Source organism: Liolophura sinensis, chromosome 8 (assembly GCF_032854445.1).
Source record: "Liolophura sinensis isolate JHLJ2023 chromosome 8, CUHK_Ljap_v2, whole genome shotgun sequence".
Lineage (NCBI taxonomy): Eukaryota > Metazoa > Mollusca > Polyplacophora > Chitonida > Chitonidae > Liolophura > Liolophura sinensis.
The window spans coordinates 29,993,944-30,020,963 of NC_088302.1; the positions used below are offsets into that span (position 1 = coordinate 29,993,944).

At 38.1% G+C, this 27,020-nt stretch overlaps 3 protein-coding genes across 4 annotated transcripts in view; 1 reads left to right on the plus strand and 2 right to left on the minus strand.

The window, feature by feature from the left end:
• LOC135473046 (archaemetzincin-2-like) lies at window positions 1–9,756 on the minus strand. The gene is made up of 4 exons (XM_064752828.1): window positions 9,373–9,756; window positions 4,391–4,502; window positions 3,183–3,699; window positions 1–1,178 (listed from the first exon to the last, which is right to left on the minus strand). The coding sequence occupies exons 1-4, from the start codon at window positions 9,448–9,450 to the stop codon at window positions 869–871; spliced, it is 1,017 nt and encodes a 338-aa protein (XP_064608898.1). The 5' UTR covers window positions 9,451–9,756; the 3' UTR covers window positions 1–868.
• Window positions 9,757–11,247: 1,491 nt separating this feature from the next.
• LOC135473978 (cytochrome b-c1 complex subunit 8-like) lies at window positions 11,248–13,066 on the plus strand. Its single transcript, XM_064753950.1, has 3 exons — window positions 11,248–11,344; window positions 12,226–12,397; window positions 12,766–13,066. The coding sequence occupies exons 2-3, from the start codon at window positions 12,244–12,246 to the stop codon at window positions 12,858–12,860; spliced, it is 249 nt and encodes an 82-aa protein (XP_064610020.1). The 5' UTR covers window positions 11,248–11,344; window positions 12,226–12,243; the 3' UTR covers window positions 12,861–13,066.
• A 9,065-nt stretch (window positions 13,067–22,131) lies between these two features.
• LOC135472618 (glycine receptor subunit alpha-2-like) overlaps window positions 22,132–27,020 on the minus strand; it is a 33,393-nt gene continuing 28,504 nt past the window's right edge. For both annotated transcript variants that reach the window (XM_064752206.1, XM_064752204.1), the window contains exons 7-8: window positions 23,302–23,699; window positions 22,132–22,670 (exon numbers count right to left, since the gene is read on the minus strand). In XM_064752206.1, coding sequence (XP_064608276.1) covers window positions 22,449–22,670; window positions 23,302–23,699 — 620 coding nt within the window. In that variant the 3' untranslated portion in view covers window positions 22,132–22,448. The remainder of the gene's footprint in view (window positions 22,671–23,301; window positions 23,700–27,020) is intronic.

The window sequence follows — 27,020 nt, forward strand, 5'->3', positions numbered from 1 at the left end:
CTCAAGGAAAAAATGATCCCTAATACTTTTCCAGCCGATTCCTAATCCGAAAAAATGGGTATATAAAATCATTGGTTTTGCTGCTAAGAGCTGTTCACTCAAATCACCGTCAATTTACGACCAGAAAACATATAAAACATTGCCAGTGACTAATAACAATAATGCATCTACATGCACTGTGTTTCGCCTAAAATTTTGTCCATGACTTGTTACTCATTTTGCCTGAATGGCAGAGTTTTGTTGATTTTATGAAATTGATTTGAGGCTTCTTTGTAAAGTAGTATGATATTTTTCTTGCAGCATGTAAGTTTCTTTTATAATACCGCTACCAACAGTAAAATAATATTTTATGAACTTTATTTTAAAAAAATGTACTCTTTGAGGCAAATTTTTAGAGCAAATACAGTACTTCAAAATGTGTGTCCCATCAGTTGTGTATGATCCATGGTACACGTAACAGTTGTAAAAATAAGTGTAAAATGTTAATAATGACAAGATAGCTCAGCAAAGGTCATGGTTTGTAATTTTTCTGACACCAAAGATTCAGAATTATAAGGGGTCTGTCAGGTCATTTTTGTTTGGTTGCATGTATCGTTGAATTCCTTTAATGTAGATTTTGGGACTTCTGGAAGTCACAAACTGCTGAGAAAACTCTCCAGTTTGCATCTGAGTAGGGTGGGTGAAAAGTTATGTCTAAAACAGTCTGCTCTGTGGCTTCTTGTCATTGTTGTATGTTAGTAAGTCTCAGACTAGTCGGGTGAGGAATATGTCTGATCGGAGCATGATAAACATGATAACTTCTAACCAAATGACCAGATCTCTCCTTGTAAATAAATAAGTCTTGTATAAAGTTACAATTTTTACAATATCAGACTTCGTCGTATGGAGCAAGCTGTTTGAGACGCCGCCGGAACCAATCATGAGCCTTGTTTACCTCGTGCTTTTCTGCGAAATCTGTGAGCGCTCTATAGCGCTCCACAATGTCAAACTGACAAGAGAAGTGAAGTTTACGTAGACACGCTGGGCACATATGTAGAGGGCGCTCATCTGCTTCCTTCAAGTGGTTTGATCCATTCATCAAACACTCGTAGTAGACGCAGTGTTTCATGCCGAACATGTGACAGATCTCATGACACATGACCTTACAGGAGCGCATCAGTAGATTGTTCAAACTGTCCCTGAAATATCATATGCAAAGTTGTCATTAAAAATACATATGTTTATGTACATATATGTATGTACATTCAAATATCGTAAACATTTTCAATATTACTGACTATCACATTATACATCAGCCATGAAGTCAGCCAGGGGCCTCCACGGCACAGTTGGTTAGCGCACTAGCGCCGCGTAATGCGCCTAGGAGCTTCTCACCAATTCGGTCGCTGTTTGTCCAGCTCATGCCGGCTTCCTCTACGGCCGTATGTGGGAACATCTGCCAGCAACCTGCAGATGGTCGTGGGTTTCCCTGGGCCGTGCTCTGTTTCCTCCCACCCTAATGCAGGCCACCGTCGTATAAGGGAAATATTCTTCGGTACGGTGTGTGACACCAATCGAATAAATAAATAAACGTATTCATAATTTATTTATTTGATTGGTATTTTATGCCGTACTCAAGAATATTTCACTTATGAGACGGTGGTCACCATCATGGTGGGAGGAAAGTAAGCAGAGCCCGGGAGAAACCCACGGCCATCCGTAGGTTCCGGGCAGACCTTCCCGTGTACATGTACGGCTGGAGAGGAAGCCATCATGAGCTGGACTTGGAACTCACAGCGACCGTATTGGTGGGAGGCTCCTGGGTCATTACGCTGCGCTGGCATGCTATAATCCCCTTGGCCCCAAGTATATATAATCAATGGCATTAATCATATACAGCCCTTCTAAAGTATATAACAAAGTAAACAGGCTTTAAATATTATAACCAGCCCCTGTTAGCACAGTGGGTAGAGCGTCCGCTTCGGGAGCGGTAGACCCGGGTCAATCCTGGGTCGAGTCACACCTAAGATTTTAAAAGAGGAAGTTGTAACTTCCTCGCTTGGCATTCAGCATGAAGGGGATAGTGCAATGACTGGTTGACCCATATCAGTATAATGGCTCGGGCGGGCTGGCTTACTTGCCTTGGGTAAGGCATCTCGGTGAAGCAGCACTAGATAAAAGAGCGGTGGAAATTGGTCCTGCATCAAAGAGGCTCATTACATGCACTCATAGGATTCCTTCATCATCATATGACTTAAACATTGTTAAGTACGACATTAAACCCCAAGCACTCACTCACTCACTCACATATTATACATGGCCAAACACAATTTAGCAACTCAAAATAATTATTGTCAAGGAAATTGTCCATTATCATCCAATGAAAACGTGTAGACTTACATGTGCATAATACCCAGCTATAGGACAACCCTTGGTTGCTAAAACTGCTTTTACCTGAATTCCTCAACCATTTGCACATAAAAAAGGAACTTAATGTGCAATTTAGACATATTTTTAATTTGATTTTGGAGACAAAATACATTGGTTGAATTGGACTATTTCAAAAAGTATAATTTTATCAGTCAATACAGAATAATGCCTTCAGAATATGCTTGAAAAAACATCTTGCAAACATGTGAAATGGGGAAAGAATTACAGCAGACTGAAATGGAGCAGTGTACAGTCCTATAAAGTTTACAACCTCCTTAGAAGACTAGTGACCTTGACCAATGAGGTCATGGCATCGAAAGGATGGTCAAATTGCTATATAGCGAAGAGCAGTGATACCCTAGCTTTGGGCCCTTCAACACTTAAACAAAGGTTAAAATCCTTGTCACAAATTAATACTTAAATTTTGCTACTTGGAACTGAAATTTTGATACTTTTGTAAAAAGAACATTTATGAGGCAGTGTCAAGATTTTTAACTTCTAGGCCCCAAAAATTAGCTCTAAAATTGTATTTCAGATTTTGACTGCAGACTCCAGTTTGCTTGATAAACCTTTGGCTCGTATATTTCAAGCAATTTTAGCCCTAAGTCACAAATTCCAAGTCCTTAAAAAGCCAAACTGAAAACAGGAAAGAACAGAAATTGTGGTCAGCATATTATTCTCCTGTAAAGAATCAGTGTATAAGTTTTCAACTTCCTGGTGAAAATGCCTTTGATAAGCCAATACCAAATCTTACCTTAACTAGTTAGACATACCTGTCCACTTTCACCTGAGTTGTTTTCTGGTCTCCAAACGTTGACAAATACCTTGCCAGGGAGTAAACTCCACAGCGCTTGATGAGATTGGCCAGACCAAACACGAAGTTCCAGCTGTCTCTTGGATACATGTCACACATTGTTATCCCTGCCAGACAGAAGGCGTCTGCTGGAAGCAGCAGCTCCAGTTTCTTCAGTATAACACCTGCATCCACCTGTACGGTGCCAGACAGGTGGTTGTCCCTGTACGGAATCTGAGACTTTATGTTGATCGGTTTCAAAATCTTCACAGGTAGCCCGAAAAACATTGAAGCATAAGTCCTTAGAAGTCGTAAAATATCCTTTGGCACCGGATCTTCGAAGAACACCAGAGGTAACAAGTAGATTTTCTTCCTTGGAAGTGCTGGGATGTTTTTGGGAATGCGGAGAAATTCTGAAAATGTTTGACCAGGTTCGTTGTGGAAGGACATCCAATCATAATCACCAGGAGCCTGCTTAGCCATGAACAGGGTAGGATCTGCCCCAGAGAGAGAACACAGCTACATGAATGACCTCCCTTGATATTTAAGTGAAATTATATATATATATATATATACATATATATATATATTCCAAAAATCTTCATGTGGATATATATATATATACACACACACACACATATATATATATATATATATACACATATATATATATATACACATGAAGATTATCTATATATATATTTTATACACATAAAATACACATGAAGATTTTTGGAAATCTTGTATATATAAGATATATAATTATATATATAAGATATATAATATATATATATATATATATATATATATATATCTACACATGAAGATTTTTGGAATTATAAGTGAACATATGGTTTGGATTTTCAAAATAAGAATCGAATATACATCTTATTTTTCTCTCTTATTCAATATGAAGAAGTTTTTCTTTTCAGTGAAGTCTGTAATATTTAGAATATTGTTCACAGTAATCATACGTGAAGAACACTAGTGATTTTGAGACAATCATGACAGGCAGCAAATCAGGCCATTGTCAAGAACTTTTCATTTGCCCAAAAGCAGTTAGTACTGTACATGAAGGCCTCCAATTTATAAAACCACCAACTTTTAGAAAGTCTCAAACTTTCATCACTTGAAGAGGTAGTGGTGTAATGATAGATGTGTTTTCAGTACACAGGTAAACCCACAAACCAGGTGTGACAGCTTTGAGTAGATCCCTGAAGAATGCCCTGTCCTTAGTGCAGTAGGCATCTTTGTGTTTTATGGAGTACAGCCGTTCTCGCTTCACTACCTGGACCTCATTCTGGTAAAGAAACAAGTTACATTAGGACATTAACTATGAGGACAAACATCAGTCTTCAGATCTAATATGAACCTGTAGATTCTAGTATGTTACCTAAACAAGCATACTTCCAAATGTGTTTCTAAGGACCTTGCTGACTCAGTCAGCTTAATGCTTTCGAGGGGCCCTCAGTAGCCCAGAAACCTCCCATCTACGCCGGTCGCTGTGAGTTCAAGTCCAGCTCATGCTGGCTTCCTCTCCGGTCGTACGTGGGAAGATCTTGCAGCAACCTGTGGATTTTCATGGGTTTCCCTCGGACTCTGCCTGGTTTCCTCCCACAATAATGCTGGCTGCTGTCATATAAGTTTAACATTCTTAAGTTTGGCATAAAACACAACTCAAATAAATAAATAAATAAATTAAAGCTTACATGGTGGTTTGAATTGTGAGATTTGGCAGGAAGAGGCACTGGTTTCCTTCGCCCACTCTAATTACTGTATTGCTGAGCATCTTTCAAGTGGCACATTTTGCTAGATTCCAACTGAACTATCCATCTTATGAATGAAAAGAGTTTTTTGTGAAGTTCGAATTAATTTGTTAATTAGAAGAAGACTGATTTTTCATGAGTAAAACTTAAGTATCAGTTTACGGAATTTGAGTGCTTTTGAATATGCATTGTTAAATACCAAACTCTAGGTGAAAGACACACGGTAATCCTCCAGCCATGAACCTGACATGTCATTAAACATCATCCAAAAAAGTAAGCCAAATGCCATAATTACTGAACCTTTTCAACCACCTCAGTGACCAATATTTTGAAACATTCTGAGAGAACTATGGGGTGTAGAGAAATAATCTGCACAGTTTTATGAAGCTTGCATCTGTACTGACAGACAAATCATTTTTGGTTTCATTTTTATAATAACTGTATGCATAAATTCTGCTGAAAAACTGCTTTAGTGGTTAAAACAGGTTGAAGATTCACAATAGTGTATTTCATGTGAAGTTCGATATGTAAACATGCGTTTTTGGAGGTACATAAAGGCCTTAAAATGATATATTTTTTTTGTAACCCTTATGTTTCTGTGAATCAGATTTTACACAAAACCTTACAGTAAAGTGGAGGAATCAATCAGAAAGCAAAATGTGTCGCCTGAAACTTCAAAACTTTACGTGAAATGCAATACACATGTTTAAATTCTTATTTTCAACAGAACTCCCAGAATCAGGCTAAAAAGCAATAACTTAGTAAAATAAAATAAATTCTGGTCTTAAGCCTGAAGCTTTATTAATTAATGCAGACAAAATATTTTTAACAAATCTCCATTTAACTTTTCATCGCCTCTAAATTTAACGTCAAGGCAGTACAATAAATTAATGACTTGCAGTTTACGTTATATTTCCACATATCAACATAAATGGTTATTAAAAATGAAATCATCCAACCTATGACCTAACTCCTTTTCGTTGTGAATTTACAAGGGCATGATGTTGAAAAGCTGCCTGACACCATTTCTTATTATATCTGCTGAACTCAAGTTCACCAAAAAAATGCATGAAAAGGGGTAATTTTATTTCTGTAAAGGCTCTAGGCTAAGCTTTATATCCAGTTCACAGGGATGAATCATAATACACCAGATTTTGACAAAAGGATAACCTCTGGGATTATTTACAGACCTGTATATAGTACAAACATATGCCAGATAGACAGCACAGGGGCGTGTCCCTCTCAATGCATCAGCTACCATACACACTGTAAAATATCTATACACGGTCTTAACCTAATTCTACCAATATTGTTGTAGGTTCACATCTAAACTGCAAAGATAAAAAAAAAAAATGTTTTAACACCTGTATTCTAAATCAAAGAAAGTCAGAGGTGCATGTAAATTTCAAATTATCATGATGATTAATGATGTAAAAAACATTTTTGTATAATTTTTCTACAACTTAGTTATTTGGATAAACTAGTGTAACTGTACTTAATGGCTTTTTCCATGCAAAGCAGCTGATGTCACAATTATACAGCTCAAAGAAAGACTTTTGATTACATTAGCACTACATGTGTAATTAATAGATCTCAAATTCTGTGTAGTTATATTAAAATATAAACCAAATATTTGTGAATGTCACCACTTATTATCAACAAAAGACACTTTTCCTCAGTTTGGAATTTTCGACTACTTCTGAACCATATTTTGTGAAAATACACCCCAAGTAAGTGTCATTAATGATGAAAAAAAATCTAATATCACTTGTATATAGAGTTTCTAAATCTGGTTCACTTCGGGAACTTTTACTGTGACAGTCAATCCTTCCTGAAAAAGGAAAATTCATTCATGTTCTGTGAAATTAGTATGAGAAATACCACCCACATAATGTACCTTATACCTCTTTTCATGTCAAACCCTCAAGCACTCAATAAGTCTATTGCACTCAAGCTTGCCTTTTTAATGTTGTAAACCTTACAGTATAACAAGGTCTTTTCAGTCAGGCCACTCGCTGACACGTCTTGTGCATGTATAGCTGTCTGAGGCTTGTACATAAAACTCACAGTATGGCTTCCAGATGCCTTTTACGGAATTAAAGCAATTAGGACAGGTAAATACCACTCTATACCTGTCAGGTGTGTGATGTCAACTAGACAGGTAGACAAACGAGATCTGGCCAGGTGAGAGCAATTTGGCTACACCTTGTCTCGGGATAAGTCACCCTTTGGGTACATTTTGTATAGCTTTAAGTTAATCAATTCACCATTGTGAATCAACAAATGCTGGAAGTATGTCACACGCAGACAACATGTACTGCCAGTTACGCTGAGATACGATACTTATACTTATAGGTTAAATGATATATAAATCAAACAACAGTGCATAATGTCATCGACTTAGTTTGAAAGCTACTCCCTCACATACAACCAATTATAAACTTATAAACCATATAAATGCTAAATTTACACGGGTAAAAACAAAATTACTTATCCCCTGAAGGAATTAATTTCAGTTTTTAATGAAGCAGTAGGTCATAGATTTTTTTTTTCAGCATTTCAAGGATATGATCAGAGTTTTTCAAAAGACAGATTTCAGTAATTTTAAAGTTACCTTTAGCACACAAGTAGATAAATTACCAAATTAATTACTTCAAACTACATCAAACAAAATGTTCAAAGGCTGTAATTAATTAACTTTCCACAGTTTACTTTTTCTATTAACCTTCAAGGAACAGTGTAATAAACATCTTAATGTCAATTGCAAGGTCAGATTAGCTGTGTGATAAAAAGATTAAGTATCCCCAGATTACTTATAATCATTACTTACAAGTAGACGATAAACACTTCATGATTAATCTCCTGATCTGCAAATGTGAGCTGGACTTAAGATTATGATAATCTTTCATATAAGTACGTATACAGGTTGATTTTTCTGTAGAGGTGACAGAGCCATATTTATTAATAAGAATATGTTTAAGATTTCAGAAGAAAGCTATACAGGTCTGGGTGTTGATACTGACCTCTATTAAAGAGTGAACCATAAATCATATATTCATATACATATATACTTAAAATCTGTGTATAATTTTAATATTAGACTTCTACAGATGTCAGCATGATGAATTTTTTTTTTTTTTTTAGATATTCAAATATCTATAACATGAAACATAAAATGAGAACAAATGATCCAGTGTCTTTAATTACCTTACAAGCCTTAGATGGTGACACTCAGGTTCTTTTAGCCAGAGGCACGTTGGATTATTCTGGTCAGCTACGTGGAGACAAGCCGGTTTCCCATGACTTTGTCAAATAACATGTATTTGTAAAGTTGTCAAACATGACTTGACTACATGCTGCGGGCAAGGGCCTTCGAGATCAATCAACCAAAGACTGTTTACAGCTGCTTTGCCTTATTTATTACTGACACTGCTTATTGTCGTCTAGGGGTCTCTGGCTCAGTTGGTTAGCGCGCTAGACCCAGGAGTCTCTCACCAATGCGGTCGCTGTGAGTTCAATTCCAGCTCATCCTGGCTTCCTCTCCGACCATACCTGGGAATGTATGCCAGCAACCTGCGGATGGTAGTGGGTTTGCCCTGGGCTCTGCCTGGTTTCCTTCCACCATAATGCTGGCCATCATCGTATAAATGAAATATTCTTGAGTACGGCGTAAAACACCAATCAAATAAATAAATAAATTATTGTCGTCTGCAGAGCAGATTACATATATAGTCAACAATTGGCATTATATAAATGTTATTTATTTATTAGTATAAATGTATTTTGTCCAAACGATCTGTAACATCTTTTGATCAATTTCAGTAAATGCTTTGCAACATTTATAGCAAGAACTAATGTACAGTTTTGTACAGTTGTGTGAGCTATGACTAATTCAGAAGGCCTTTTTAATTATTCTATGGATGAAAACATGTGAGAGCTTGCATACAGCAGCCTCCTTCAGTTATATACACCTGATACAACAGCCAGGTAAATATGCCAACATGTGTACATGTATGTGCATGCTCATAACCACATGGTTGAAATTCTGACAAATTTAACTGAGCCTCACTTCGATTCTACGCGTAGAGTAAACAACATGAAAACATGCTTTTCTATATATATATATATATATATATATATATATATATATATATATATATATATATATGTAGGCCTAATCAAAACTTTAAAAATATCATGAACAAATCTGTCTGACAGCAGTCTTAACTTGTCCATCAACTATGTGTAAAATTGTCCCCATATATATCATGAAGGGCTTACATGTGTTTGAGGGTGGTAGTGTAGGCTAAATTTTACAAGTAACCGAGTCACACGCATATATGATTATTAATCAACACCTTATTAATTTAATTAAAGCTGTAATAAATATACACTTGTACTTACCCCAGGGAGCTTCCTTTTCTGTAAGCCGATCGCTTCAATGAGTTTATCATTAAAACCGTATACATCTGACACGGCCATTCTACCCGTCGCTGTCAGCGAGCTCGGCACAACTGACTCACTTGACACAGATACCAACACTCGATGACACTCCCGAGGGGACGGATTGTGATGAGTGACAGTCGTCAATACCGAGCAGCTGGGTGCCGTCGGGTCTCAGCATAAGGGCACTGGGTGAAGTCGGGTGACGGTAGTCAGTTAGAGAGGACCTGTTAGTCGCGGAGCTGCATTGTAGTCAAACATACTCCTTAACATCCACGCACACCTGCATTTCTTTACTGTGTATTTATTCTGCGAGTAGATGAGAAGGGCAAAAAAAATTCTTTGCGAGACGAAACAGGTTTCAGGAGCGAGCGTACCTGCCGCCCGGAATGTCATCTCTTTGACAACACAGACCAACGCCGACACACGTCTCACATGCTTTTATTTTCTCACTGACACTTTATACATGTATAGCTTCCGGTTTTCGATTCCTGACAGCTGTTGATGTACGCTATGGGCGATAACTCCATGTAGTAACAGTTGGAAACAAATGCGTAATACATTCTTCGGATTACGTATATGGTTACATGTAGCATTTGCGAAACTTCTTGCCGAAATGTAGCATGCATTGTAACTTCTATTTACTAAAATAATTTGTTAATGTAAGCATATACATTGTATGATCATCACGAAGCCTGCGTGGCGAATCAACTCATTGAAGAAGAATAGACGTGCTTTTGTCTTGCGGTGAACGACGTAAAATCCCAATGAAATGAATTAATAAGCGAATAAATTAGACGTAGTATTTCCTTCATCTTGTGTGCCTGCAGCCGAGCTGTAGTGCGACAGGCCTACCACCCGTGGATATTGCCCAAAGCAAAGCTGGACGTTCCTACCATCACGCCTAGCTTCGGTCATATGAACTTCTACGCGGAAAATTTCGCTTAAAAAACCGGCTCGAATCCTCGCTTATTTTTTGCTATCCACGATTCCCTACAACGCCCGTATTGTTTTTATTGAAATTATCAACGTGAAAGACTACACGACGGAAGCTGCGAGGTACGGTAGGTTAGTCCGGCTTAGCTTTGGGCTACCACGGATATGGCGTATCCAAATATTCCTCAACAAAAAGTCAGTCACGGTACCCGGACTAACTTGCCGGTTAGCACTTGCGGTTTCTCGATCACTGTTTTAAAGCTATTTAAAACTATTAAGGAAGACACTGAGTTATTGGAGGTAGGGTATACATCATTTTAACACTAAATCCAGCTCAGTAAAATCAGAAGGCCTATATAAATCTATTTATGTATTGTAGAGTACATTTTAAATACTACATGCCATTGACTGATTTATTCACTCCTATGACGGTCGTAACTTTTAGGGTTGGAGAAATGAGAGTACCTGATAAAACTCTTGATTTAAAGCCGCAGCCTAGCCAAGGCGGCAAGAGCTGGATTCGAACACCTGATCGATCGACCTGATCTCGCGTACACGTTTCACGTCCAAGGGCATGACCGTCGACGTTGACAGTTGCAAGTAAATATTTTGCTTAATCAGTCTGTAAAAAGAAAAAACAATGTGTTATTTTCAAACTCAAGTGTAGGCCTAACTTATGCGAAGCAATTTCAAGTAACCTTTTCGACTCGACTGGGCATCATTCTGAATGTGAGTGTGTGATCCGTAGTTTCGTAGTTATTTTTCTTAGATAAAAGCTAAAAAAATCGTTTCTTTAAAACTTGTGAATACTTTAAGAGTTATCAGCGAATGTTGACTGGCTAAAATACGGCCTCCTGTTAAATAACTGGCAGATGTAAATGCGTAAGTGAGGCTTTCGTAGCTTCGTACTTTCCGTGGTGACCTCTAAGAAAGGAGAGGACCGCTTACAAGACGGTCTGAAACTGTTGTCAGCGCTTATTTCGCATCATCTTTTGCAGTAAGTATGCTTTTTGATCCATGGATTATGTACTTAATCGAGGTGCACCAGGGGATATCAAAACGGGCACTGGACACAACATAGTTTGAAGTTTTCATTGGCGGTGACGAAAACTGGACGCCTTGTCGTTATTTATTTTGTAAATTTATTTGTTCTGTTATGTCATAGTTAGTTATAGTAAGTATAGTTTGTATAGTTTGTTATAGTAAGACAGATTGTGGGGTGACGGTTCTCTGAAACAGAGTACATTAGGCTTTATCAGTTAGAAAAGTATAGCGCTTAACCTGCTAATGAATGCCCAAGCCTACATCTAAATTCAGAAAACATAGGTCTTAAAAGACAGTTTTAGTCTTTAAAGTTTAGCCTTCGTCCAGTAAAAATGGGTGCCTTTTAGTAGGAAAAATGTTAGTCTGATTCCAATAGGGCAATCTAAAATGCGAAGTTAGATACAGTGTGTTGCAGCCATTTGGCATTACAATTGTTTCATATAAAGGTGGCCGTACCTGAAGGTACCAGACTGAAAAAAGAAGAAACTTTTTAGTGATGGAGTGGAGAAGAGTTCATTTGAGTGTGTGAATGAGTGCTAATTGCAAAAATAGTAGATAACGTGAAAATGCGAGCATGTGACTGTCGGTGTGATATGCCAACAGAAGTATGAAGTACTAACGGTGACATTTGTTGATGAAGGCTTGGCCTTTATTTGAAGATATTGTGCTCAAATACTCTCCAAATTCCTCATTGTGGCAATTTAAAATGACAGTCAAACAAGATGTTGATGATGCTTTGTTTTTGCTGCAACCTTTACATGTACGTCACCACAGCAGTTGTGTCTTATTATGCCTAGTGGATTCTTATATAAGTCACATATGTTTGTTCTGTAGGTCCCTATTTCTGCCATCATGGGTAGATCCTTTGGGAATCTCTACAAAGTCCATGGACTCGTCTCCTACAGCTTGTCTCCATATGAACAAAAAGCGTTTGCCGGCGCCATTTCCCATGGGATTCCAAATATGTTTAGACGCTTTCGTGGCCAAGTGTTCAGGGTTGTACCACGTAAGAAACACTGTATTGTAGTCATAACATTTTACTCTTAACTAAGTCTATACACTTGTGATATGTATATGTATGACTTGATGGTAAATGGTTTTCTTCAGTGGAAATTTCTAGACTTCTTGTTAGCCATTACTAAATGGTGTTTCCTTATTAAAAAGCCATTGCCATGCTCTCATTCAGTGTGTGATGGGTTTAACATGAATGGGGAAGAGAATCAAGATTTTTGTGTAATGAAGGTCAAATTGTTTCAAAATAATTAATAATGATACCCATTGAAATCTGATGTATAATGCTGTAAATTTCTGCCTAACCTTTGATACAGTGTCACACTTATGACTTGAGAACAATGTTTTCTGTCTGTTGCACAGCACTCATCATTGGCTACATGGTCTATGACTGGGGTAAGAAGGAAAATGCCAGGTTAAGTCGGAAGAATCCAGCTGACTTTGCCGATGAAAAATGATGGAGGATATTTTAGGAAGAAAATATCATAGGCTGCGCGTGTGAACTGTGACAAGCTACCACCATGTGTCCAGACTTTTGTTATTCTGTTGGTGAACAGAAACACTTCCACCAGCTTAGATGTGTGCGCTGTAATAGATATTTCATGTAGTCAGTTTTGCAATGGCCTAGGCATGTATTGTACATAAATAAACTTAAGGAACAGTTCATGACAGTGCATCGGTGTGTTATTTCTTTTCATCAGTTTATTGTGTGAGGTAATTAAGTCTTAGTGTTTAACTTGAAGGGACCATTTTGTTCTTGAAACTAAGTAACCTCATCATTTTCTGATGTGCTGATGTAATTTATGGCACATCACCTTACCATTAAAACAGCCTGAGTTGGGCAAAATCTTGCCCTTGCCTTGTAATCAGAGGGAATCTAAAAATTATTGTTAGATATTGTTCATTTTCCTACAAATTTTAACTAGACCCACAGGCCTTTCTGCCATTCAGTAATGCTGTGTAGTTCTTTTATAGACTTAAAGATGATCATAGATGGTCATCTGTTAATGTCTCTTTTCCCTTTCTGTTCCCGTTGTATCAATGTGGTGTAGGTAAAAATAAACTGGGAAGATACATGGGACAGTCACATTTTTGTTAGCTCTTCACTGTCAACACAGTTTCAGGAAAAGAAAAAGAAAAGAAAAGGCTTGTGGATCTTGCAATATGATAACCATAATTTTTTGTCAAATTCCATGTGATTTCAAGGCAAGAACAAAATTCTCAGAAAAATATCAAGCTGTTCTAAACGGATGGAGTTCTACAGCCTATAAAGTGTTCGTATGGCCTTTGTTGGCTCAGGGGGTTTATGCTGGCTCTCTGCGACTGCCAGATCATTGACCCATGAAATCACATGTTCGAATCCGTCTCACCCAATCGGCTATGACTTCAGAGGGTTTGTCAGGAACTTATCAAAGTGGATTGGTTTATTTTTGGTGCACCGGCCCAGTTGCCTCCACCAATAAACCTAACCAGTCGTGGGTTTCCACCGAGCTCTGCCCGATTTCCTCCCAATATAATGCTGGCCACGGCTGTAATAGTGAAATATGCTTGAGTACGGCGTAAAACACCTATCAAATAAATAAGTACATATAAACCTGACCACACACGTGAACAATTCTTGAACCCTTTATCTGCAGACAAAGGAAGTGCTGACAGCTTCTTGTATGTAGTTTTATCCCAAAACACAAGGAATGGAATTTATTTATCTGTTTATTTGGTTTGTGATTTAGGTCGTACTCAAGATTCTTTCACTTGTGTGACGGCGACCAGCGTTACGGTGGAAGGAAACCGGACACAAGTGGAACATCTAAGTCTATTGGCAAGCTATTTAGAAGCGTATTGGGGTCAAAGATTTGTATTATCTCTATTATCTCTCTGCCTGGTACATTTGTTTCAAGATAACAGGCATTAGGATTTAAATCTCATTTACCTGTAAAATTAAATACAATTGAGTATAAACTGTCAGAACATCAAACAAGGGAGATCACTCTTACAGCCTTATGTTCCCGTTGGGCATGTGTGCGACATTCATTTTGTCCTTCACAGGATGATGTTAACCTAGTGTCTTTGAGTCATTTTCTTGGTAGACTAATCATATGGAGGTAACGCTTTAATCAACTTAGACCCTAGATACTCAAAATAGCAATCTGCATAATTTTAAGTCCAGTGTCGTTCTTAACAGTTCGCGGTGTGGACAGTCTTGAATCTACTCCATGCTGAGACGTCCTGTAATGAAGTGAAAGAAAGGAAAATTATGACGTAGCTGAAAACTATGCACAAAAATAGGTTGATTATATTTTTTCTCTAATTTTTTTTGTAAAAAGATGCATTCAAATGTTTTAGTTGCATGATGAGCCGTAGGAACCCGGATCAGGAGGGGTATGTCCAACTCCATAAACTTTTTATTGTCGAATAGTTCATATGTTTACAAAAATTTCGCCAAAAAAAAAAATTAATAATAAACCCACCTTAGAATTCAAACATTTGAATGCATTTAAATCCTCTTTCAAAGTCTGAAAATACGAGTAATTTATTTATTTATTTGATTGGAGTTTTACGCCGTACTCAAGAATATTTCACTTATACGACGGCGGCTAGCATTATGGTAGGAGAAAACCAGGCAGAGACCGGGAAAAACTCACGACCATCCGCAGCTTACTGAAAGACCTTCCCACGTACGGCCGGAGAAGAAGCCAGCATGAGCTGGATTTGAGCTCAAAGTGAGCGCATTAGTGAGAGGCTCCTGGGTCATTACGCTGCGCTAGCGCACTAACCAACCCGAAAATACGAGTAAAAGTAATTTTAGTCAGTTTTCTGCGGTGTAGACCTATCTGATGACGCTTACTTCACGTTTGAACCGCCTTTACATTTAAATGCTTTGCATTGTACAGCCTTCTCGGGGTGAACATTATCTGCGTTTAACGGAATTACCGCAGAGAGAGCAAAATCAGAGGGGTGATGACAGTGTGACAGTTGGCAAATGGTCACACCTGTAACCGAAGACATAGGGCTTATGTATTGTCATCTGAGCACACTTTGAACGCCAAAGCATTGCCCTTTACTTTTATTACTTTTAAAATCCTTTAAATTACAATTTAAAATCCTGGATGCTTTTATCATTAAGTGAGTTTTTTATCGCTTATTTTTCGCTCTTTAGTTCACGTCTTGATAGTGAAGATTGATTATTTTACTGTATCCCGTAACTACTGCGTGCTCAACTAAATACATCTAATGGATCTATCCTATGTCTTGTCACACTGATAATGGTCATCAGTGTCCACTCCCATGTAACCTAAAGCTTCTGATGGATGTATGAAAAGCCCCTGTAACTATTATACTTGTCAGGATTCATGTGTGAAATTCCTGGCAAATACATTCATCTACATGTAGCTTAAGAACATCCCTTTCGTCAGTAGATTCTTCCTTGTTCAAATTGGACAGGTTCCGATATAATCACTACAGGTATACTGTCACGGGAGATACCGTTAGCTGCTCACTACCATGTGAACGGTATAGTAAACCATCCATCAACCTGCCTCTTCGTATAAAGCTCTGTTTCAAGTCTTACTCTCGAATTATTGCACTCGGCCGTTTCGAAAAAAAATCCAGGATTTAGGCTTTAGACTGTGCTATAGATAATTGTTTCTAATCCAGCTTGTTGGAAAACCTTATGTATAGTGAAATCAGTGGACTGATGATTGAACTGGTATCGGATAGAGACATAGATATCATGTATCGTTGGTAATGATGAAGCAGGCATTTCACGAAAATAGAAGCGGACGTTGTATATAAATGTGAAAATAAATGGCGTTTTTCCTACATCCAATAGCAACTAGAAGAAAGCAAATAAACTGATTCTGAAAAGAGCATCTGAATTTAAAACTGGGATGAGGGGTGGGGTGGAGGATGGGAGGAGGTGCTGCATCTGATTTGCTTGCCGCCACAAACTAGCGATCTTATAACGGGAGGAGATGTGAAATGAAAAGACTGAGTGGGTAGAATTTATTTATTTATTTATTTGATTGGTGTTTTACGCCGTACTCAAGAATATTTCACTTCTACGACCGCGGCCAGCATTATGGTGGGAGGAAACCGGGCAGAGCCTGGGGGCAACCCACGACCATCCGCAGGTTGGTGGCAGACCTTCCCACTTACGACCGGAGGGGAAGCCAGCATGAGCTGGACTTTGAACTCACAGCGACCGCATTGGTGAGAGACTCCTATAGGTCGTTACGCTGCGCTAGCGCGCTAGCCAACTGAGCCACGGAGGCCCCGCTTGACTGGGTAGAAACCATGGCGGACCTCACCATGTACCAGCATGACGACCATAATATGACCGCGTTCGTATAAAAGTAAAATATGCTCGTGTAACCATATGTCAATTGCCGGAACGACGGGTGTCACCATGATGTCCATAATAAGTTGATGCTAACCCAAAGAAAGATGTAAGTTACATCTCCGTTTTGCCGTCAATGCATTAGGAGTAGACCACACCGCTCGAAGCTTTGAGACGACGAGGCCTATGCCTCTGTAGCGACTAATTTACAACAAAAGAGAAAACCTAAAGTTTTGTTTCTTATCTGTCAACTGGAGCTCCCCTATAACAAGGGAGTCCCAGTTCGGAATCCAGCTCTCGATTGCAGTTTTAAAGGCAGGAAGCTGTTGCTGGACCTGGCTGTGTGAATGAGATTTATTGCCTTAGTTGCACCCCGCGGTTAACCTTAAGTAATGAGCCTTCTCACTGCCATATAAGTGAAAAGTTGAATATACCAACCCAGTATATACCAATACTAACCAATAAAATATATAAACAGACAAATGTCTATAGACTACTGTTGTTCATCTTAGCATTGCTACGGTGCTTTAACTAGCTTTATTGTACAGGTCGTCACGACCTAGACAGTTATCTCGCATCAGGCCATCTATATTCATACCTATCTTCCAGAGGTGAACAATGGAAATGTATATACATGTGTTCTGAATTATGCTTACATTTTGCTGCTTATAAAAGACCCTAAAGGCAAACGTGTATATATGCTTTGAATCGAACATCCGGGCAACACGCAAGATGTATTATTCTGCTGACCATGTATAATATATAGGTACATATCTGATCTTCACAGGCAGACATCGATTTCCTGAAATGTTCCAGAATATTAAGTTTAAACACGCCATTTTGATACCCATGCACGGTCCCCGGGGGGTGGGGGGGGAGATGTATCCATTAGACGCAGGCCAATATGGTTCACATCTACATACAAGCCTATATACCTACATACAGCACTCAGTAAAAGTGGCGACATCTATCAATAATATCACTGGCTTATCTTTCTTCTGTTACAATGCCGCCGGAGGTAATAAAATTTCATCTTCCCTTAATTTAACCGCATTTGACATGTTTCTGATCATAGGCGTGTGTACAGGAGAGTGGGTCTGGCTACATTTTCTCGTAGGAGATAACCTGCGAGAAATTAGTGCGGTGTTTCTTGATTCCCACAGGCTTTGTCCTGAACGTGCACAAACCTCGATCACGACATTATACCAGTAATACAATGCCATGTATGGCCTTATGCCCGTATGTTGAATTGGTATAGGTGTGCAATGTATAAATAGATTTATTTACTTGGTACTGTATATACTTTACCGCCAACTTATAACACTAGACGACAATTTCTGTCCAAAAACTTATCTCTTTCACATTTGGTAATGGTATCATTTTACTTTGGTGAACATCTAATTTGGTTTTGAATTCGTGTTAATACAGGGCTGAATAAATTAAGCTTTCATTACTAAAGTTCTACACGTATATTCTTCGAAGAAAAAGGTTGAACCATGTTGGACAAGTCAGAAAACAGAGCTTTCGTAGCCCATGTAAGTGCAGGAAAATCTTGTCCAATGACTGGTTCAACACGACCTGAAAAAAGACGGCATCTGGTAATGGAATAATGTAAACCCCCTAAAATATGTTAAATGTAACAGAATGTCTATTGTCTTGGTGATGATAGAATGTGTTCTGTCAATATAACATAAGAATGTGTCATATTCAGTATAATGTCCCGTTATTCTAATACTATTATTTGTGTTGAATTATTATTTGTGCTGTGTTTAACAGCATAATCTGCTGGAATAACAGAATACATTCTAGCATCACTTAAATAAGCTTTCTCTTACATTTAACAGATTACTTAACAGAGAACATTTCTGAACCGTAAATCAAGAGCAAGCATATAACCAATTGTAATTAACATCGTTGTGTTAGTTAGGTCAAACGGATGTCCAGCACAGTGGATACATCTGTCTCATCTTTCTGAGTCGTCATTAGAATGAAAACTAACATTCTCACTAATTCACACATCTAATGTGAGTTATCTATCCATGTCTATATGCTCACTATACAATAGCCACGGAACAGAGTCTGCCGAGACGATGCTCTTGTTGGACAAGATACGAGCTTAATTTTCTGTGACCTATAAAAGACATCACTTGTATTAAAGACACTACACGTGTCTATAATTTATTTATTTATTTGATTGGTGTTTTACGCCGTACTCAAGAATATTTCACTTATACGACGGCGGCCAGCATTATGGTGGGAGGAAACCGGGCAGAGCCCGGGGGAAATCCACGACCATCCGCAGGTTGTTGAAAGACCTTCCCACGTAGGGCCGACGTGTCTATAATAGGGAGCATCCTAGTCGTCTTATTGCTAATATTTCGTGGTAGATAGCAAAATACAACACGACAAGCCCGTGTTATAAAATAAAGAACTTTATTCCCGGTGATGAGAATGTCATATGTAATCATAATACCACATGTTCAACCTCAGACCCACTGTGCATTTATTTTCAGTCACGATATTACGGAGCAACGGTAATTACATGCATTACTCCGACATATCAATATCACATATAACTGCCACACATATCAGTGACGACCTTGAACCTCTGGTAACTGGTGTGGCAATAAGTAACTGGACATGCGGTGTCGAATGGTTATACTACGTAGATAGTGAACGTGTCATTTGGTGGCATGTATTATATGTGATTACAACGTCAAAGTGCTTGGTTCATATACACAACGGGGAATAACTATAGACTTGGAACTATATCAAACGAAAAGTGCAATATGAAAAAGCAATATACAACGAGAACTGGGAAATTTGTTATCTCGGCCAGAAAATATTGTTTTTTTTTATGAGCACCGCACCCCAAAAATATTTCAGTTTAGCAAAACATTTGAGAAAATAGGAAATTAGAAAAAGAAGATATTTCGGATTACTTCCGTTTGAAATCATTCAGTATCTTGGCTTGCACTGTTTCACGATGTAGAATCATCCTTAAACATTCCTTTGATGATAAGCTTATCGAACTGGGAATCAGGCTGTTTACCAAAATGAAAACGTTTCTCAAAGCTCTTGAGGAAATCGAAAATTAAAATTATTTCCGATTATTTGCATTAAATATGATTCAGTATTTTGGTATGCTCTACTGTGTCACGATCTAGAATCCCTGCCAAAAACATTCATTTGATGATAAGCTTGTTGAAATCCTTGACATAACTTCGTGGTTATAACGGGAAATGTAATTCCATTCTATCGATGTGAGTTCAAGTCCAGCTCATGCTGGCTTCCTCTCCGGCCGTGAGTGGGAAGGTCTGCCACCAGCCTGCGGATGGTCGTGTGTTTCCCCCGGGCTCTGCCCGATTTCCTCCCACCATAATGCTGGCCGCCGTCGTATAAGTGAAATATTCTTGAGTACGGCGTAAAACACCAATCAAATAAATAAATAAATTCCATTCTACAAGTAAATCTGACCAATTCATTCAGGAAACCCCCTAGTTTGAAAATAAAAACTATCGTGAATCAAGATTGCTTTAGAGTTACTTGGTACGATTTGGAACATTATTTATCGTATTTCATTTTCAGCTTAAGTTCTGGACATCAAACAGTACAGCCCATCATGCAAAATTCTTTCATGAGCTTTGAAAGTATCAGACCTGTAAAGAACACACGTCCATTTACATACGGTATATGGAATAAAAATGTCATACAAGTTTATCATACATTATGTATGAAGGACATTTACAATAATACTACTACAAATATATCACATATATATTTGGAAAAATCAAAACATATTTTTAATATGCAAAATGGAAATGGGATGAGTTGGTAACGCTAAATACCAGAAACAAAAATGTGTCGAATCACAACCTCGTATATTGTTTCAATAAATCTCTTGATGCTTTTAGTGTCTACCGACAACCTTAACTAACACTCGCAAGAAAAAATGATTTACATCGTCTTTGCAGTAATGAGACCGACAAAAGCCCTTTTTCGTGGACTACAAAACATGAAAACTCTGAACGGAGTAACACAAAAGTATTGCCGCGCATTTGGCAAAATGATAGTGAAGGTAAATACATGTTTTGAAAGATTTCTATCCAAGATTTATAGACAAGCACAAGGAAATAATGGCATATAACAAATGCCAAAGTCCAATAAAAAAAAGAAAAAAACACACGAAACGGTGGCATTTGTGGTCTGCCAAAATGACTGATGACAGGTAGTACACTTTTCCAGAATACATACAGCAAAGTTAATGTACCTTGAAGGGAGAAAAAATGTTTTAGAAAAATAAGGATAACAATGACAATTGTTAACACACATGAACACATGAGCTGGAAACATAATTTATATCATAAGTTGAAGATAACGGTTGTCGCCAGAGACAAGTCAGCATTGCATTTTGGAGTCAAGGCCGTCTGTTACCAAAGGTTGTTGGAGCTCTTCTGATTTGATGCTGTGTGGAAAGCACATATCATTTAGTTACAGCACAACCAGAACAGCACTATGGAGGGAAACAAATGTGTGTCTAACATGGGAACGGACAGGCTGATGAAGACTGCGTTCCCATTTGTGATATAATAATGACAAAGGGTTACGCTATCGTTGTCTGGCAGACGTATTAAGTCTTGACATAAAGATTCAGGCCGCCAACGAGAACAATAAAATCTCGAGGTCAAAACCTCAAGAGTGATGGAAAATGAAGTCAATTTACACTGAGGTGAGATCACAGAAACATGGTGACATGCCACAGTTGTTGTTGAAGATACAGATGTGGATTACTCCAAATTCCAAAGATATGACAACATTCATAACTGTGGAGAATTCAAGAAGAATGCGTTTGAAGTCATTTGACAAGGTCACCGAGATTCACTAGACATTCAATAAGTAGATAAAAGATAACGTAAGAAAGGCTTTCTTTCTAACGCGTATAGAGTAGTGCACGGAACCCATTAATATATGCGTCACAGTACGTCAAAATATTTGCCAATATGCTAAAACCCTCCAGCAATGACTCAAAACTGAAATCAATTGATTACCGACAATAAATTTCAGCCCACAAATGGGCATATCTGAATCCGTAAACAGCGCAATACATAAAATAGGGCCACTGTATTTAAAGGATTGGGGTAAAATTCGGAATACGTCGTTCGGATTTAAGTTAGATGTTCTATTTGAGATGTAACATTTTCTTTTTGATTGGACAGTTTCAAAACCATATATTTCACACTTTAGAGCGAAAAGATTCGCTGTTCGATGCACACCGAACTCAGATATTTTGTTCATCATCTTAATCTTGTAAGTGAATATAGAAATCTGACAAAAGGAAAACAATCTTGTCTGCAGTCTGTGCTAATTCATAAGTCCTAAATCACGAAGCATTTGACCTTCGTCGGTTGAAACTTCTGCTAACTTTCATCTGCATGTAAACATTAGGGAAATTATCGATTTTAGCATATTTTTGAGACAAAACGTATACTTCACAATAACAATGTAGTATAGGGAATTCTGTTGCTCGTCTTTATGAAACTCATGGTTGTTTTTCATTTAGGAATCATTCACCATGGACAAATAGACAGTTCAGCTGTAAGTCCACCAGAGTACGTTGTGGACAAGATCACTACAGGAGGATTCCAATGAACCCCTACTATATGTTGTTGTTGTTACATCAAAATCAACACTCATTCAGTAAAGGCCGATATTATAGGCTTGGTTCGTTCGGATACAATTTATACACAAACCAATACAAAATATTAAACAACAAGAACGTAGCGGGAAATATAACTCGTGAATAGTTGTCCACTTTTTCTGCCGTCATGAACATTTTCCGGTATTTCGTTTCGTGCTCCTCTGGGGACTGTAACATTTTACTGTTGGCATCCGATTGTTTTCCATTCTCCTTGTCCATGGAGGGAGGTTCACTCTGTGAAAGGCAAAATGTACACCAATATAAAACCCAATAACTTAATGAACAGTTCAAGTTTATGGAAAAGGAATGGAAATTGTGGCTTCAAGGAAAACATAAGAAGAATCTGTGGCTTCAAGGAAAACATAAGAAGAATCTGTGGCTTCAAGAAAACTGTAAAAGGAAACTCTAAGAGGAAACTGTGGCTTCAAGGAAAACATATGAAGAACCTGTGGCTTCAAGAAAACTCTAACATGAAACTGTAACAGGAAACTGTGGCTTTAATATAAAAAGAGCGATAAACACTTGAGTAATTACCACCAATGTAAAACTGTACTGTTAACTGTGACTTTATGAATAAAAGCGGATAAAATTAGAGAGGTAAATACATCCAAACATCACTGGTTTATTGTTAGCAAACTTAAACACACATCTAAACCTTTGGTCTTGGTGAGGAGAAGAGATTCTTTCTCGGGGCTAAGTATGTAACAATGGCTGAACCATGAAATTTCCATCAGTACATTGATTGTCAGTGACTGTAGATGTCATGGTCTTACAAAAGAATATTAGATAGCTGCTGTAAATTAATAATAACGCTGTATAACGTCGTACAAATGTCACAGGGTTTCGTGACCCATTACCGAGATACCTGTATATTAAGCCCAGGGGGTGTCCACGGAGCGAGGAGTTCCTTTATCGTGGTAAAATCCTTTTTGGCCAGGTTGTCCGCTTTCCGCCACTGCACGTTGACGATAGCGTATTCCAGAAAGGCGCCAAAGACAAAGATGAGGCATGTGAATAACCAGACGTCTAGAGATTTGATGTAAGAGAGTCTGGGCAGCTGGGCGCTGGCAGCTGAGCTCTGGGTAGTCATCGTCAGCACACACAGCAGGCTAAGAGAGACACGGGCTGGGGCGGCCCGCGGGTCAATCCAGAAGTTCACCCAGGAGAGAACCACGATCAGGAAGGTGGGAATGTAAGTCTGTACCAGATAGAACTGGATTCGCCGGTGAAGTTTAAACTTTGTGTAAATACAGGTGTGACTACCTGCAAACGCAAAATGTTTTTTTTTTTTTTTTGACATCTAAAACGCAAAGAACAAAATTAATGGATTGAAGACAAATGCTGATTGAGGACAATATATTTTTACCAAAACTTTTAATTTGTGACAAGGAACATTCAAACTGACAACTGATAGACAACAAACCAAATTAATACAAATCAGGCGTTTATGAGTATAACATAGGGCAGATAAGCAGAGTATAAACACAGGGACGTAGGCCTACATGGAAAAGTAAGCTGTCAGAGTAAATCATTTACATGCACATCAATTCCTTTTAATGTATACAAAAACAACCTCAATAACAAACACACAGAAATCCACGTATTTGAGAAGAGTACTTTTTTCATTATTGAGTCTAAAATTTTCATAAAAATTAGGGGAAAAATAAGAATGATTTTTTTTTTCAAAAAATCAGAGAATTCTTTTCACCACTTTATTGCATTGAAAGGACTGAAGTATTTTGGGTAATAGAATAAGTAAAGAAGAGGTTATGATTAAAGATTTGTAGCTGAATTCAGCCTGTTGGATTTCGTGAAACAGGAAATGGGAACTAATTGTTAATTAATTATACAGTGTTTTTAAGTATAAGTTATGTGTTGCTGATACATATCAGAGACTGATACATATTACATTTTGACCCATTACCACAACAACTGTTACTCCATTTAGCTTGATTTCTAGATATCATATCTCGACAAGCCGCATACATAACGACACAACATGTAGCGATACCCATACAACCCCATGTACAACTCCACCAAACTGAGTACAACAGGAGATTTATTTGTGGGATAGAGAAGAGTTCAAAAGCTAAAACAAATATGACGGACCAAAATTGTTGGGCAAAACTTTAAAATATACTATATGCGGAGGAAATTTACGCGTGATACCTGACCAAATTGCTCTAAATAAACCACCGACAACTGGTAAGTTTTTGACAATATTTTATTCCACGCATGATGTACAGACTTGCAAGTATTAATGGCGGAAGAAAGTGTTTCTCAAAGAATGCCTGTAAGCTTGTACAAACAGCCACCTGAGCAGACTGTTGTCACCAAGGCCCCACGAAGAAAAACAGAGGAAAAATCTATAAATTCCTTGCCCAAGGCAGGGTTTGAACCCTTGATGAGAACAATGGGTCATCAGTCTGTCTTTTGAGCTCTTCCCTTACACTGGAGTTACCATACATATTTTGCGAAGGAACAAAGCATGATCGGGAAGATTTGCTGAAAATTTTTATTAATTCGTAATGTAAAGGCCGTTCAATATGTCACCTATAAATGCCATCGACCACAGCTTGGTGTGGCCATTATGGAGATTACAGCGCCTACAGAAGTAGCTGTTTACCGTGATATTTTCTGACGGAATGTCAGTGCGGAGAAAACAAATAAAGACCAAAGCAATAAATGTAAGTCAGTGGGTAACAGCGATTAGGGTAGGTTTGTCATGGTGCGGATAGGGATGGGTAGGTGGTAGTAATTAGATTGGTTGATTCAGCAGAGGGTAGACTTGGTTTCGTGGAGCAATCTAATACAAATGCTTATTCACTGGGAGACAAGAACAAAAAATATCAGCATAGAAACAGGAATTCTAAATTTGTGGCTTTTTATGTATGTGAGATTCGTGTTTTGCAATATATACAAACATAAACGCAACAACATTTTTAGTAACACACATCGACCAAAACAAAAGGAGAAAGCACCAGAGTGAGTGTATAAAAAAGAGAGCTGTGCCGATTAGAAGCACGATCTACAGACCTCAAGATCCGACGTGTGTGAACTGGGCCTCAGTCTACAGTATAGGTAAACAGCCATCTTAACCAACTGTACCTGTCGCATCTGTTAATCGAGAAACTACTAGCGAAGGGACAGGATTAGATAAAGATACAGTGTTAGGCAAAGGTGATGAGACTTTTCAAAGTCTCAATGCACGAAACACACAGTGCTTAACGCGAGAGTTCACGAGAGTTACGGGATGGGGAGTAAATATGGGTAGATTTGCATATACCCAAGAGGCGAACAGCAAGTATGTATTGCGCAATCAAAGAAAGAGCAAACAGCAGATATGCGGTGCATACTCTGGGACAGAGCGAACAGCAAGTATGTGATGTACACCCTGAGAAAAGAGCAAACAGCAGATATGTGATGCATACTCCGAGATAGAGCGAACAGCAAATATGTAATGCAAACTCTGAGATGGAGCAAACAGCAAATATGTGATGCACACCCTGAGAAAAGAGTAAACAGCAGATATGTGATACACACTCTGAGGTAGAGACATAGAGCAGGCGAAATAAAAATCCGAACGTAGAAAGAAGACATTTTTTGACATTTCAAGTCCGTGTTATATGTCCATAAAAACGGATGACGTAACAGGATTGATGTGGGCAGACTACTTAAAGGAAAATACATTCTCAAAACTTGAGACGGTTTTTAACAGAGACAGCAAATGTAAGAGATCTTCATCATGTTTATCGGAGAGTGAAAACCAGCTAGGCTAATGAAGGTAAAGCATTTCTTGTCCTATTTCTTGTCCGCAATGCATGGCGGAACAGGATTCCTTCAATTTACTAAACGTAATGTGCGTACAACAGAATAAAAAATAATCAACAGTCAATTTTCCTTTCTCTTATAGAGATCTGATTGAGAGATAGAAATTCTGGAAGATTTCAATGAATGAACAAATGGCAAAAATGATAAAAGTAATAAAAGAGAAGAGTAATACTGAGCAAAAGGCACAAAAAAGCAAGTCAAATGTAAAAGCGAAAACGAACACATATGAATGTTCAACTATTAAGAAACAACAGAAGTTTGTGCAAGTATGTTGCTGGATCATTCGAAGAGATATAAAATGAAATAAAGTGAGAAAAGGTATTCCATAGAACAGGCTCAGCAGAACACTGGGGAAAAAAAGAAAGAAAAAACAGCGCAACTGCAATATACTGCAGGGGGAGTTACTTTCATGCAGACATACGGATAGAATAGCAAACGGTTGATTTGATGAATTTAAGAGTTGTACAGAAAAATCAGACGAACAGCAAAGAGAGATGAACGCGATCTTCACTTCGCATAGTAATGATAACGAATTCAAATGAACTTAGTGATAAGATTTGAAGTAGTTGACAGAATCAACTGAGGCTTCATGTCAAGAGCCAGGAAATTGGAGAGATGAACTAGTACTTTAAATGACGAGTTCAGCTGGAGAGATAACAGGGAGTATGTGGCATATTTGTACAGATATGCTAGGACTTCAGAGTTAAAACATGCCATTTTGTTGGAAAGGTAAGTTAGTAGTTTATACCGTGA